This window comes from Ictidomys tridecemlineatus, chromosome 14, assembly GCF_052094955.1.
Source record: "Ictidomys tridecemlineatus isolate mIctTri1 chromosome 14, mIctTri1.hap1, whole genome shotgun sequence".
Lineage (NCBI taxonomy): Eukaryota > Metazoa > Chordata > Mammalia > Rodentia > Sciuridae > Ictidomys > Ictidomys tridecemlineatus.
Window position 1 is genome coordinate 32,200,004 of NC_135490.1, and position 15,404 is coordinate 32,215,407.

The 15,404-nt window shown below is 34.9% G+C and overlaps 1 protein-coding gene across 17 annotated transcripts in view; it reads left to right on the forward strand.

Annotated features, from left to right (window-relative positions):
* Nucleotides 1–15,404, forward strand: part of Tenm3 (teneurin transmembrane protein 3) — a 2,430,710-nt gene that overhangs the window by 2,304,940 nt on the left and 110,366 nt on the right. For 16 of the 17 annotated variants that reach the window (XM_078031002.1, XM_078031009.1, XM_078031006.1 and 13 more), the window contains 5 exons: nucleotides 4,383–4,593; nucleotides 4,999–5,100; nucleotides 5,293–5,487; nucleotides 6,599–6,799; nucleotides 12,658–12,843. In XM_078031002.1, coding sequence (XP_077887128.1) covers nucleotides 4,383–4,593; nucleotides 4,999–5,100; nucleotides 5,293–5,487; nucleotides 6,599–6,799; nucleotides 12,658–12,843 — 895 coding nt within the window. The remainder of the gene's footprint in view (nucleotides 1–4,382; nucleotides 4,594–4,998; nucleotides 5,101–5,292; nucleotides 5,488–6,598; nucleotides 6,800–12,657; nucleotides 12,844–15,404) is intronic. The other variant, XM_078031007.1, reaches the window with a different exon arrangement.

Consider the following 15,404-nt stretch of genomic DNA (forward strand, 5'->3'; position numbering starts at 1 on the left):
TAGTTATAGCAGATAGATTGCATTCATAGCAATAGTCCAGGGAAATATGAAAAAATATTTTTCCACTGAAACCACATATAAATTTAAATTATCTTTCTCTATTTCAAGAAACATACCTCTAAGCTAAGCACAACAGTGAGCATACAACTCATATATCCAGAAAAATAACTTAAGTTAAAAAATTATTTATTGTGTTATATACTAGAAAGACTTATTTAAAGGGGCTATGGCTAACATTTTACAAGTTTAACTTGCTAACTTTCTGTCACTATGACAAAATACCCGAGAAAAGCAATTTAAGGAGAAAAGATTAATTTTGGATCACGGGTTCAGAGGTTTCAGTTCATAGTCACTTGGTCCCATTGCCAAGGGCAAAGCATCATGGCAGGAGCGTGTGGTAGAACAAAAGTGCATATATCATGATGGCTGAGAAGCAGAGAGAGAGAATGTGTGCAAAGGCAGCATGGGCAAGATATACCCTTAAAGGACATGACCCCAGTGACCTACTTCCTCCAACCACACCCCCTTCTAAAGTTCCCCTGTTTCCCAATAGTACGACCAGCTGGAGACCAAGCTGTAGCCCATGGTCTTTGGGGGGACATTTCAGATCCAAATCATGATAATCTATAAGATCAGGATTTAAATAATACAGTTTCAAGTTTTCTTATAATTCTTCTGTAATTTAAATACAATGCACATGATATCTACTTTTCTACCACAATATATGTGTCTAAGTAGGTTCTTGCATTTTCTTAAGCTTCGCAGTTATTAGAGTTCCTTCCTCAAGTTTATTCAGATCAGCAGAGCAAACAACTGTTTCAGAGTTCAGTGTTTAAACATGAAATATGCTATAAAGCAGCCCAAATTGAACATTTCTCTGTTTCTGGGGAACATTAAATAAATCAACCTGAAATAATTAAAATTGGCCAGCCATTCAGAATAATCACTTGAGTTTCGAAAGCCTTTATGACCCTTTGTAAAACTGTCCATTTGATTGTTGCCAAGGAATCAATTGACTTTCTTCTCTCTGATGGCCAATTCATCCTCCTGGACAGTCAAAAACCTAAGGAAGCAATTCATGCTTCACAGTTGCACGTGCTATGGCTTGTTAGTACATTTGCAATGAAGATTGTTTTAAAGTAAGGGATAGGAACCTGAATTCTAAGCACACCCTGGCCACTTTTTGGCTTTGTAATCTTGCACAACTAACTTCTCTAAGCTTCATTATCTATTGGTAAAAGGAGATGTTTAGATCACATGATCTCTAAAATCTCTTCCTTCTCTACAATTCAATGAAATAAAAGACTATGCCACTACAAAAAGTTTATTTAAGGACATATTTGAGTATTCATGGATTCTGAGTTCTTATCACTGTAATAACAGAATTGAATTAAACATATAGGTAAGCCAGACACAATGGCACACACCTATAATCTCAGCAGCTATGGAGACTGAGGCAAGGGGATTTCAAGTTCAAAGCCAGCCTCAGCAATGGCAAGGTACTAAGCAGCTCAATGAGATCCTGTCTCTACATAAAATACAAAATAGGACTGGAGAAATTGCTCGCTGGTTGAGTTTCCCTGAGTTTAATCCCCATTTATTTACCAATCAATCAATCATACAGGTAGTCTGATCTTTTCAGAAAGGAATGGCTAAGATACCTGAAAAACATCTATTTGCATGTTTTATGGTCTGTTAGAAAATCAACATAAATACAACAAACATAGGTAAAATTCTCTTTTACTGATCTGTCAAAGGACTTTGTCAATACGTTGTAGTTTAAAGCAACTTTAAATGAGAAAGATTTTAAAAGCATGTATATTTACTAATTTTACATCATAAGAAAATTACCCTGAAAGAGAGCTTTCACACTGAGACAGTTCCAGTCTTACATGAAATCTTCATTATTGTCTCATGGTGGTTTTCTCCAAGTAATAAGGCTGAAGAGTTAGCCCAAAGTGTTTCATTCTAAAAATTGCATGACATCTTAAGACTCCTTCCCCTAACCCACCACAAAAATATCCACGTCCAGTACTGCAAAGAAAACTGAAGTTTTCCCATATGTGGTAACTTTATACCCTGAGAAGAAAGATTATTGAATATTTTCATGCCATTTAATTTGGTTATTTGTGGTAGAGATGGTTTTGGTGTAAAGAGGAGAACTTTTTCGTATGTATTTGAATAATCCTCCTGAAGTCATGTGTGAATTGCCCCCATAACAGAACAGCCTACAACACAACAGTTATCTAAACACCATCGGCTACTTCCTACTGCCCCCATCATGCCCTACCCCCACTCTTCTCTTAGTGTTCATGGTGTGATGCAAATGGTGATTTCCATGAAAATGCTGATGATTATGATTATGGGCCAGTTAAAACTCAAATTTTCTACCCTTTTACTTTTTTCAGTTACTGTCTTTAGCATTTAAGGGAGAAAAGAGTTGAGGTACATTGGGCCATAGAAAGAAACTTTTCTGTGGCTTTACTATACTAATGTAAATATTCAAATCTGATGAGGAAATGAATGACTTATTTGAAATGGAGACACCTTTAAGAACCTTTAAGAATTGATTTTCCCCTCATCATTTTGAAACAAATTCTAGCAAAATTTTTACAAGTAGCCACACCAGTCACTGTTTTTATCCTGTAGGAAGTAAATGGAAAAAAAAAATATTAAGCAAGTTATTCACCCTTTGTATATGTTTCTCATGACTGAATTATGTTGTAATGTGTTTTACTACTGAAGAACAAAAAAAATGCTTTTAAATTTAAATAAAGATTTTAATAGGCAGAAACTAAATTAGATGTTTAAAGTCCTCTAACTATAACAGTAGATATCAGTAATCTGTACACTGGTAATCTACCTCAATTATGATTCCCAGAAATGCCAACAATTAATTTTATTCCAGTTTGATTAGATTATAATAATCTTTTACTATAGAACTCTGATGAAATTCCACTTAAGGAGTCTATCAGAAAGAATTTTAAGGACTCACACAGTACCATAATCATGAGCTAGATATAGATAGACAAATTATGTGTGTGTGCTTTTCACTATAAATATATCTCAGAAACAAAATTAAACCAGGTAATAGTCTAAAGAAACTGAATCACTCTACCTTTAAGAAATTTATGATCTAAAAAGTTTATTGAAAGTATGTTGGAAAGTTTTTTCATTGTCTTCCAAAGTCACTGTATTATCTCAGGTAACAAAGTGTTATTACTCCATTCTTACCAGTCATATTCTAATAGTTTAAATCTCTAGTTCTTCTAAGAACCACCAAGGTTTGTGATTGATCTTACCAAATTAGGTTTAATGATGTCTGATTTTCTAGTAATATTTGGGCACATGGATTATTATTGCCACCTCTTTAAATGTCCCTGTTGTTGAAGATTTTAGACTTTTGATCAAAGATGTAAAGGTACCTTGTTGGTCTGTGTTTTTATCAGACTATGCCTAAGTAAAAACCCCTGGTTGCTTTGGACAGCTATGCCAGGGTCACAGAAAAGAGGTAGAGTGGTGTGGGGGGAAGACCAAGCAGTGGAGCAAAATGCACCTGAGTTCATAGACCCACCCCACCTCTGCCCAGATATTCCCTTTCCTCTCCTAACCCCCTTCAGTGTTAGGGATTAAACCCAGAGCCTCCCATATGCTATGTAATCACTGTACCACTGAGCTATGTCCACAACCCTTTTTGTTTTATTTTGGGATAGAGTTTTTTTAGCTTGCTGAAGCTAGCCTCAAATTCGCAATCCTCCTGCCTTAGACTTTTGAGTAACTGAGATTACAGGTGTATGCCATTGTGCCCAGCTACTGCCCACGTCTGACTCTGCTATGGCTCCTCAAAAATCCATTTTCTTCTTCTTTAATGAAAAACTATTAATGCCTTCACAAAAGGGTTTCCATAAGGATTTAAAATAATCCCAGTACTAAGTAAATGTTCCAAAGTAGTTTTAACTATTTGAGTATTAGATAGAAGGAGAAGACCTTTAGAGATTATCTAATGGTCTAAATAAAATAAGTCTACTGGGTTTGGAATGTAAGTTCATGTAGATTTTATGTTTATATCCCCCAAAATGCCTAAACTCATTGAAATTTTTAGCAGAATTTAGAGAACTGAATAAATTTGGAAACCATATTACTCAATGAGGAAAACAAAAAAGATCTGTTAGGTTTAAATACAACAATGGCGTGTGTGCAGTAAGTAGCTTTCATCATCTCTGTAAATACTATGTGTAGAAGATATCTACCATGTGGATCTGGCAGTCAGGAACTTTTTTCTAATATCCTATTTATTTGCAAAATAGAAGAACAAAAGAGAGAAGCAGCCTAACTATAGTGTTTCTAACTACTAACACAGTTTTCCTTGTCCTGGTCCCCAGTATGATTTTGTGGAGCTCCTGGATGGCAGCAGGTTGATTGCAAGAGAGCAGCGGAACCTGGTAGAATCTGAAAGAGCAGGGCGGCAGGCAAGATCCGTCAGCCTGCATGAGGCCGGCTTTATTCAGTACTTGGATTCTGGAATCTGGCATCTGGCTTTTTATAATGATGGGAAAAATGCAGAGCAGGTGTCTTTTAATACCATTGTTATAGGTAAGAACACTTCAAAGCATCTTTTTCCAGGCTTCAGCCTAAACACTATGTTGAATAAAAACTGTATTATCTGTACCGATTTCAAGTGATTCCTGGGATGTTAAAGCTCTGGTAAAATGTGAGATATTTTTAAATCATTCATTTGTGACTATGTGACAAACCCTGAAGCTCTGGAAGAAAATATTATTTGAAATTATATTGAGGGAGGAGAGTACATCGTGAAAACTCTTTAAAAACACTGCATAGGAAATGGCGCTTTACCATCCGAATAATCTTGTATAAATGAATCCACTCAGTGGTTATGGAGTGAGCCATCTGTACTTCTTCAACACCTAGCTAACGTGATCAAAGTGCCAGTTTCTTTTGTGAGAGGCAACAAGTGTTCCTTCTTTCTCTTCTGTCCAGAGTCTGTGGTGGAATGCCCCCGAAATTGCCATGGAAATGGAGAGTGTGTTTCTGGAACTTGCCATTGTTTTCCAGGATTTCTGGGTCCCGATTGTTCTAGAGGTATGCAAGTCGGATTCTTTTCTTAAGCCAATATAAATAAGCTGTAGAAACACACGTAATTCAGAAAAGAACCAAGGCAAGAAAGCAAGGGGGAAAAACTGGCCCATTACTTGTTCCAACGATGTGTCTTTTCTTTCAGAAGCTCGATGGAAAATGTGGCTGTTAATTCTTCTGTCGTGTTCTATTTCACAGCAGCCTGTCCAGTGTTATGTAGTGGCAATGGGCAGTATTCCAAGGGCCGCTGCCTCTGTTTCAGTGGCTGGAAGGGCACCGAGTGTGACGTGCCGACTACCCAGTGTATTGACCCGCAGTGTGGGGGTCGTGGGATTTGTATCATGGGCTCTTGTGCTTGCAACTCAGGATACAAAGGAGAAAATTGCGAAGAAGGTAAACATGTCAATATTTACAGAAACCTATTGTTGTCTTCATAAAGCAACAGATTATATCTGTAATCTCTAGTTTGGCAGATGAAATCTTTCTTTTTTATGCTTTCTTATTATTAAAGTAATTTTGATTTCCATATTTATTAATGCATTGTTTTATTAACATTTTAACAATAAAAAGAATAAACACCCAAGAGCCCTTTTGCTCTTTTTCAGTAGCATGAATAATTTCTTTTTTTGACTCTGAGAAAGTAACCGAACATTTATGCCTTGAAACCAACAATGGCCTGTTGAATACTTTTTTTTTTCTTTCTACAATTTTTAACACTGATGCCAGCAGCTAACATTTTGACATCTCTAGGGGTAAAAAGAAAGAAAGAAAAAAGAAAAATTTAACACAATATACTAATGAAAAAGTACAATATCATGGATTTTTTCTCATAACTGTATGTAATGATGAGTCAAGATGCTATACTGTAAAGTGCAGCTAAATTGTTTTTTCAGAAAGCAAAAAAGCCCCATTTCCGTTCTTCAATCAAATTGATTTTATTGATCTACACTCACAAAGTAATGCAATTAAGTCTCTGGAATTAAATTTTCAGGCCATTGACCCTACAAGTGTAAAGTTTTATTGAGTCAAATTGCTAAATTAAATCTCATCATCTAAAGCACATTAAAGTGAATTAAGAAGGATCAAGAGTATGCAACTCATTTATTTCTCAAACAATTTGAGGATCTCACACAGTTGTCAGTGCTCAGTGGTTGTAGATTAGGTCAGCTGATACAGATTTTGTTATAGAAAAGGCAATACTTATTACTCTGATTAGGCAGAACTGAGAGCAATAGTCTGAAACCTCAAGAGCATATTTGTGTAATTCATGAAAATTACAAATCCTTGCAAGAGTCTCAGTTACCTAAATGGCATTGGGCTGGTGCTTAATGCTTTATTGTATTATAACTCTTTGCATTTTCAGAAACAAGTTCTTAAAAATGGTAGATAGATATTTGATTATCCATAATATTCATAAATTAGATTATAATTTAGTTCTTTGTTCTATATGCACTATAATACCTTCAAGATTTAATGGAATTATTCTTTTCTTTTTTTACACTAGCTGACTGTTTAGACCCTGGATGTTCTAATCATGGTGTGTGTATCCATGGGGAATGTCACTGCAATCCAGGCTGGGGCGGAAACAATTGTGAAATACTGAAGACCATGTGTCCAGATCAATGCTCTGGCCATGGAACTTATCTTCAAGAAAGTGGCTCCTGTACTTGTGACCCTAATTGGACTGGCCCAGACTGTTCAAACGGTGAGGTTAATAAATGCAGGGCAATTGAGTGCTTACTGTGGTTTAACTAAAGATTAGGATGTTTTAATTTTTAAATACACAATTAAATTTAACCGAAAGTATATCAGAGTCATTATTTATAGATATAAATGTTAAAAGCAATGAAATGTGGTTGTCATACAAGGAGGAAGGAAACAGGCTTAACCTATTTGTTATTACAATTTCCCCTTCAGTATTATTGGGAAGAATCTGCATAAGATGCCCTGTCTTCTTAACTCTTAACTTTATGGATCTACTAATCGAAGCTAGGCTTCCCTGTAGACCTGTGTACACCTTGGGGTTTAAGCAAATTATTTCATGAATGGAGAAGTCTCAATTAAAAAAGATTATTTGATACATAAGGTTAAATATGATCACAATAAAGAGTATACATATGTACATATTATGTATAATGCTTCACCACAAATTTTTAATTATAATAATAAGATCATAATAGAGAGGGCAGGTAATAATTTTGTTCAGTCAGCTAAGTTGTTATTGACTACCTACTATGTGCATGACATCACAGTAGGCTCTCTAAGAATGAAAGAACAATTTATCATCCTTGCCCTCTGGAACAATGGCTTTCAGATATTTGACCATGACCTATAATCATTACTCTATGACCTAGTGTATGCACACATGCACATGTTCACATACATCCTAATGGAACTGAAACAGACATTTTACAAAGTGATGCACACTGATGATACATTTCTCAAATCTAATCTGTTATTTTTTTAATGTTGGTTGCATACTCATGAACTAATTCCATGACATTCCCGCTCATTAGTCAGACAGTTTGAGGAGATGCCTTTCTAGCCTAGAAGATTATAGTTTAATTAGGGAGATAAGATGAACACTCATGAAATAATTAGAAACCAACACATTCCAGTTTAATATTATATTGAGGGTTAGGTAGAATAACGTGCTCAGTTCAGAGAACATTCAGAGGAGGGATCCTACCTTGACAAATGCTGAAAGTTTTCTGGGAGACTTTTATTAACACATAAACATAGCTGTCCTGGGTACAGAGGGAAGACAGTTTTTTGACTAAGGGATCAGTATTAGAAACTACTTGAGAGCCTGGACTGTGAAGTCAGGTGTATGGTTCATACGCAGTTTTACTCCTTAATGGTTATGTAACCTTTAACAAACTACTGTACAGCTCAGTTTATTCATCTGTAAAATCATACCACATTCTTCACAGAGATACTGTGGAAATTGCTTGAATTCATGTATATAAAGTACTTATACAATAAATAAATATTAAATAAGACAGTGTTTTAATAGTAACTTTTAAATATAGCTTCCACCACCATCACTACTACTATTGCTTTTAGCAAATAAACAACTGTGTGAAATATTGTATACACCAGAGAGTGAAAATAAAGAATATTTGGGGATAAAAATTTGGTCAAGCCCATTATGGGAGTGGAGTCTAGAAATATTTTAGACAATAGAAAATCCACTAACAATAATGATGTGCTAACACATGCAATGAGAGTGTTTTAGAAGACCTATCACAGGTCTGAGAGGGTGTGTAGTGAAACTTTGATGTTTGGAAGACAAATTAGAAGACTTTCCTAGAAGTGCAAGATGATGGAAGCAAGAATTGGCTTGGAGTCAGTGGGAATGCTAAGTCTAAATATGAACAACAATTGGAGGGAAAAATAGGCAAGTCTTGCTGAAGAAAAACAAAATATAGAAGTTTAGCGAGAAGAGCTATGAGTTTGAATCAAGGGAAATTGAGGTTAATGTCAATATCTGAATGAGGCAGGAAAATTGGGAAAGGTTGAGGACAATTGAAGAGGTAGGACAAGAGGGAGTCAATGGGAAGATTAAGAGAAGAAGAGGAGATGGTGAATTCTACTTAAGAGACTCACACTATCTAAGCAAAAACAGATAATATGAGAAAAAAGATAAAGAATGAATAAGAGAAGAAGGAATGCAAGTAAATGAAAGAAGAGTAAGAAGAAAGGAAAAGGACAGATTTTACCAGCAGTGTTGAGTAAGTGAAAGCATTCTGTCTAAAGTTTAGACTCAGCGAGGGGCCTGTGCTCCTCAGCCTGCCCGACTCCTTGCACTCTTCTCTAAAGTGGTGAGGAACAAGGACACTGAACAGTCTGTGGTCAGCTTTTGGACAGACCATTCGCTAGCTATATGTTGGGCAAGGTATTTAACTTCTCTGTACCTCAGTTTCTTTATCTGTTACATGGGGGTAATTATAGGACTACTTAATGTAATTTGGGTAAAGATTAAATGAGTTAATATGTGAATAGCACTTAGAATAGTGCCTGACCCATTGTAAATACTCCAAAAGTGCTAATCATTGATAGAACTAGTAGTAGTGGTAACAGTACTAAATGGTAGTAGTGTTTTAAAAGTTAATTGTAGTTTGTCTTACTTAATTGCTCATCAATTTAGAGGAGTTCCACATAAAAGTATTTATTAGATTTGGTTCTGTAAATGTGAAATTCATGAAATGCAAATTATTTCATCTGTTAGTATGACCTAATGGTATAAAACCAAATATAGCCAGGTGGCTCATTCACACACTTTTAGCAGGGGAAGGGGAGTTAGTATACTGAACAATTGTACTTTGCTGCCATTTTGAGAAACTCGTGTGACATCTCTGCTATCCTATGATTCAATATCAGCATAACAGATATATCTCTTACTGTGTACTTCAAACTGAATCCTGGAAATTCAAACTAAAGGAAATTTTCCATAGGCTAATTTGTGATCTGGATGAAAAGTTTTTGTTCAACTTATACATTAGTTAATGAAACAATTTTTTCCTTTCTCCCTTCCTTTCTCCCTGCCAGTCTCATTTCTCTTTTCCTCCCTCCCTTCTTCCTATTTTCTTCTTTTTCCCTCATTTTGGACATATGCCTCTGGAAATAGACATGATTTATAATATGTACATTAGAAATAATATACGTCATACAAATATTAATTGGTTCTCGTAGCTTGAGGAACCAGAAACTTAGGTTAGAAAATTTAACACTATTACAACAAATTACATGTGTAGATAAATAGAAATAGAAACAAAAATTGGGGTCTGAGTTATAGAAAGGCATGGATGTCCCCCTTAAGAGTTTTAGGGTGTGTGACAATATTTTAAGCAACATGTTAACATTTTTTTGTCCTCTTAAAAATGTATATTATAATTACAAGAATCAAAAAAGCACTCAGGTATTTCTGTTGAGCTTTTATTTATATTTCAAGCATCTATACTAAGAAATACATTCTACAAAAAAAAAATCCAATTAAATTTTATAGAGATAATTACTTGAGTAGTAAAACTACTTAGTTCAGGTCTCTTATCCCTCCACCACTGAAATAGGCATAATAACACTAACTACCAAGTAATACTTGCTTGAAATAACATCATTCAGATTTTCTTCTTGCTGTTATTAAGTAGGAAAGCAACAAGCATAATAACCCCTTTTTTGTTTCATGTAATGGCATTATAATCAATTACATACATTATTGTATAAGGGGTAGTTTGTAATTGATACTGTACAGCTCAAAAGGTAATTCAGTCTTCATAAAAATCATCTTTCTATGAATAGAAAAAATGTATAGATGTTAATTAAAAGATTTAAATGGCTGCCAAAAATCACACATTATTTTACATATTTAGATTTAATTTTATCCATGCTGTTATAATTATTTTATTAGTGGAAAATCTAATTTTACCTGTATACAAAACCTTACCTACTTAATCATAGTAAGTGGAGATTTTTGTTCTCTTCATCTTTATATCCCCAATGCAAAACAGAAATGATATGTATTAAACTCTCAATATAAAGTTGAATAATGAACTCAGTACTCTTCTTTTGAAGAAAGCAATTAAGTACAGAAAAAAATCTTTATTAAACTTTGCTATTAGCTGCAAAAAGTGAAACAGCTTACTTAGAATTAATAGCAAAGATTTAAATATGCTTATATTCACCTTGTGAAAATATCTAGTCTCATGTGTCTCAAATATATCTTACTGTTGCACATTTTTCATTTAAAGCTTATAATAACATTGTTAATTTATATGTGTAGCTTAAAGTTTACTAGCAGTATAATTCTGATTTCTAACTAAATCAATCCTAAAAGAAAACACTTGACTAGCTACCTCTTTTGTTGATGTGGAAATGACCTTCGGATATCTAAATTCAATAAGAGAGTAGATTTTATACCTGAAGAAACATTTGGTTAAGTGCTAAAAGAGAAGAAATGAATTATTTCCATCAGAAAGTTTGAAAGCAACAGAGCTTTCCTCTATCTTCATCTGCAGTTTGTCCATTAATTAGCCCTTCAATTCCACTTCAATTAAATTAACTCTAATTAATAAGTTCATTACAAAGATTGACGCACCTTGCTCAAAGCTAGTGTGCTAAACACTGATAAACACCTTCGCCCTAATGAAAAATTGATTAGATTGAATAAAAAGGGTACCTCAGAAAGAAACCTCTGTCTTCCGGAGCTGAGTTGGTGTTATGTTGCTCTGAAGTTAATCAAACCATCTTGGATCTCTTAATCAAAAATTTAATTCAAAGGAGATAGAAAATGTGGCACGTGCGAGCACACATGCACACACACATACAAACCTGCACACTACTCCCTCCCAGCTAATAGTCCTGGTGTTGTTTATAAGAAAAGTTACAGCTCTCACAGTGCCTGAATGTTGGATGAAGTTAACCTGTGAAATAGAGAATTATAGTGGTCCAAGAAATGTTATTTGAAGAACAAATGGGTAAAATAGGAACATGTGGCTACATTAACAGTTACTGTTTTTTAATTTAAAGAAAAAAGGCTATAGTCTATTTCCTGTTTATTCAAAATGATTTCAGATTTTTATTAAAAGGGATTTTTATTTTTGCAAGAAAGCCAAAACCAAACAACTCCTACAGCCTTTTAACTTTATTCAACTAAATATATAAAGAATAAAAAGAAAAATACCCTTCAGAGTTCTTTTTCCTTCCCTCTCAAATGGATCTAATTATATAAACTTCTAAGAAAGGTTTAAGGGGGAAAAAATACTTCAGACATCTGAATTCTTTTTAAAGACTCCACCTTGCCTTATAGTTTTTGAAGTCATTTGGTCACTTATGCTCCTTTCAATAATTCCAGTAGCTGGAAAACCTTGTTTTTCAAAGTTCAGAGTCAATAGCTGTATTTATTAAGCTGGTTTTCCACCATGTGGGTTAAGCAATTTGTATCTGTTGGCAGTACAAATTTATCAAACAGGACAAACAACAATTTCTTTTCTTTAACCAGCATGTCTACATTTCTGAGGCAAGTTAATGTAATGTAAGCAAAACAACATTCTTCTTAATGAAAGTTTCTGAATGTTCATAACATTTAAACGGCAGCATTAGAAATAGCCCCTTTTCAATTCTTACTAAATGTGTGCAACTCAGGTACTGTTAGATACCTGAGATGCTTAGATACTAAAATATTTCATAAATTTGGTGCGTGTGTGAGTTTTCGTGTCAAAATATACTCTGATATTTATATAAAATATGACTATTCTCTCTGTATATATATTATATATATAAAATCTTTTTATAAAAAGCAATTATTCATAACAAATTTGTCATATGTATTTTATGTAACATTACAGCCACATATAAAAGTAAATGATGGATAAAGAATTAAAATTCTACCATTCATAATTGGTAATAGTCGGTGCTAAAATTAACTTGACATACAAAGACTTAATATTTTCAGTGATTTTGTTTTTCACTATAGCAAGTTTAAGAAAAAACTCTCTTATTAATTCCCCTTCTTACCTTCTGCTACTCTTCTCTCCTGCCCTGTTTCCTTGTTTTGCAATATAGAAATATGTTCCGTGGACTGTGGCTCACATGGTGTTTGCATGGGGGGGACCTGTCGCTGTGAGGAAGGCTGGACAGGCCCAGCATGTAATCAAAGGGCTTGCCACCCCCGCTGTGCAGAACATGGGACCTGCAAGGATGGCAAGTGTGAATGCAGCCAGGGATGGAACGGAGAGCACTGCACTATCGGTAGGCCAACTGTTATTTATTTGTTTACTTATTTATTTAATTAATTTATTTTTTTCCTGTGGAGCTGGGGATCAAAGCCAGGGCCTCATGCAGGCTAGCCAAGCACTGTACTACTGAGCTGTCCCCTGGCCCTGAATTGTACTTCCAAATCTGTCCTCCATCTATTACAAAAGAAAGCTGTTGGTTATTTTTCAACTTGGAAAAGTGTATTTCTTCAAATTAGTTTTTACTACTTTTCTTTAAAAAGGAACTGTCTTGTTTATTATGGTTGTCACTTCACAATGGCAGTTCACCTCTTTTTAGGGTAACTGTCATTAAGTAAAAGATATAAGAATTTTTTTCACTGTTTTTTTATGATGGTCACAAAAATGGACCCACATAGAGAAAATGTAATTTCTTATTTATAAACAAACTTTTGTTGACTGTTGCTTCTTAGTGTCCCATAGTACCATTGCATCTCTTAATTTTATTTAAAATGCTTATTTTATTATAAAATATGTTTAATTTTTTCAAGTATAGGGCATCATTGACCCCTATGATTCAGAATCATGTATCTTAGACTGATTAATTGATATGTTGAATCTCTGCAAAAGATGTTTGACTTTTTATGTCCCTTTTTTTTTGTAGTATCATTAGAACTAGAATAGAATAATGCACAAGTCTGGCAGTTCTTAAATTTATATGGTTAACACTTTTTCAAATATCACTCCATTCAGAAAGGTTATATAAAACAATCAAATACATATTTAAGACCAAACTTTTTTGTTAAAAATGAGTTTTCTTGTACATGAATGGCATTGAACATAGAAACAAAAGTATCTAGAACATATATAATGCCATAGAAACTAAAGAAGTGCCATAGTTTCAAGATATTCAATGTCATTGCTTTTATCATTCAAGTTACTGAATTAAAATGTTCAGTTAAAAAAACAACACAAGTAATAAATGTCTACCTCCCTTCAGTGAAGTTATATAGCATTAATTATAAATCACACAGTCCTGGAAATTTCCATAATTTAAGGTACATTGTTTTTCCACATCGTTTTATGTCCTTGGGGTAAGAATTTGATTCATGCCATTGAGGGAATATCGGTGTCTTAAGTGACTTCTTCTTCCAGTGTATTTGTAAGTATTATGTGCTTCACTTTTTTGCTTTTAGGAATTGAGTAGCAAGAAATTTTGTCATGGGAAAATTGAAATCGCATGCATCTGATAACATTATCATAATTATATTTTTATAAGCTTTCTGTAAGTTGCTTTCTAACTTTAGTTAGAAAGGCACCCTGGGTGACTTTTCTAAGCATCACATACCCGCTTCCCCACATTTGGTGGTCTATTGGGACTTCAGGACACAGAGGTAGTTAGACTCATGACTGATTTATTAGAGATCAAAAAGGAAGAAAGACCCATCAGGCAGGGTCGGGAGAAAACCATGCACAGACTTCCTGTGTTTTCTCTCCCACAGATCAAGGGTGAGGGGTGGTCATGGAGAACACATGCCTTTTTCCAGAATGAAACACAACAACACACATGTGCCATATTTCTGCCAAGGAAGGCCCAAGTCCAAGGTTTTCTGGCCAAGGAGATACCTTCCCTCCATCACAGCCACCAGAATTCTAGGCTCCCAAAAGAAAAGTGCTTAGAGTTCCAGGTATTCCTAACTTTATCAATGTAGGGGACATCCAGATTTCCAGATAACCAAACAAGGACCAGACCTGCAGGTTCCTAGAGATGAGAGCTGCTGTGTTAACTATGTAAAACATCCTTAGTGTCTCACATGCTGAATGTGATCTAACTACTTAAAACTGGTGAATTATGCTGGGTGCAGTGGTGCATGCCTGTAATCCCAGTGGCTAGAGAGGCTGAAACAGGAAGAGTTCAAAGCCAGCTTCAGTAAAAGCAAGGATAAGCAACTCAGTGAGACTCTGTCTCTAAATAAAATTTTAAAAAGGGATAGGGATTTGGCCGAGTGGGCACATGCCCCTGAGCTCAATCCCCGGTACCCCCTCACCAAAAAGAATAAAATTAAAATTAAAAAACGGGAAGTGTTTAATTTTCATTGGAGTTGACAGCAAGTATACATATTCACAGCACTTACAGAGTGCCTGTCCCCGCAACCATGATAGGGCTTTCCCCTCCTCTGCTCTTTGAGAGAGGCAACAGCAGCATGATGCTCGTGTGAATAAATAGGGCAGAAAAATGTTGACAGGCAGGATTTGTGTATCTTTCTATGGACACACAAAAAGGACAATACAATACCCCTGTGACCAAACTGCTTCTTGCCCCAAATCTCAGAATGCCCATATGTCAGAGGCAGGGCAGGAAAAATATGCTTCTTACCATATATTGTGACCCTACCACAAATTGATTCCAGTTAAAGGAGAACAGTTATATATCTTACTATTTATCCTAGAAAGTATAACAAACATGTGTATAGCTTTGAAAGCCAAGAAATGTATCAGCAAGTTATCCAGTAGTCACTTTTAACTTGCAAACCAACAGCTACTCAACAAATTATTCTGCCATTATATAGAATTGACCCTGGCAATATGACACGGTTC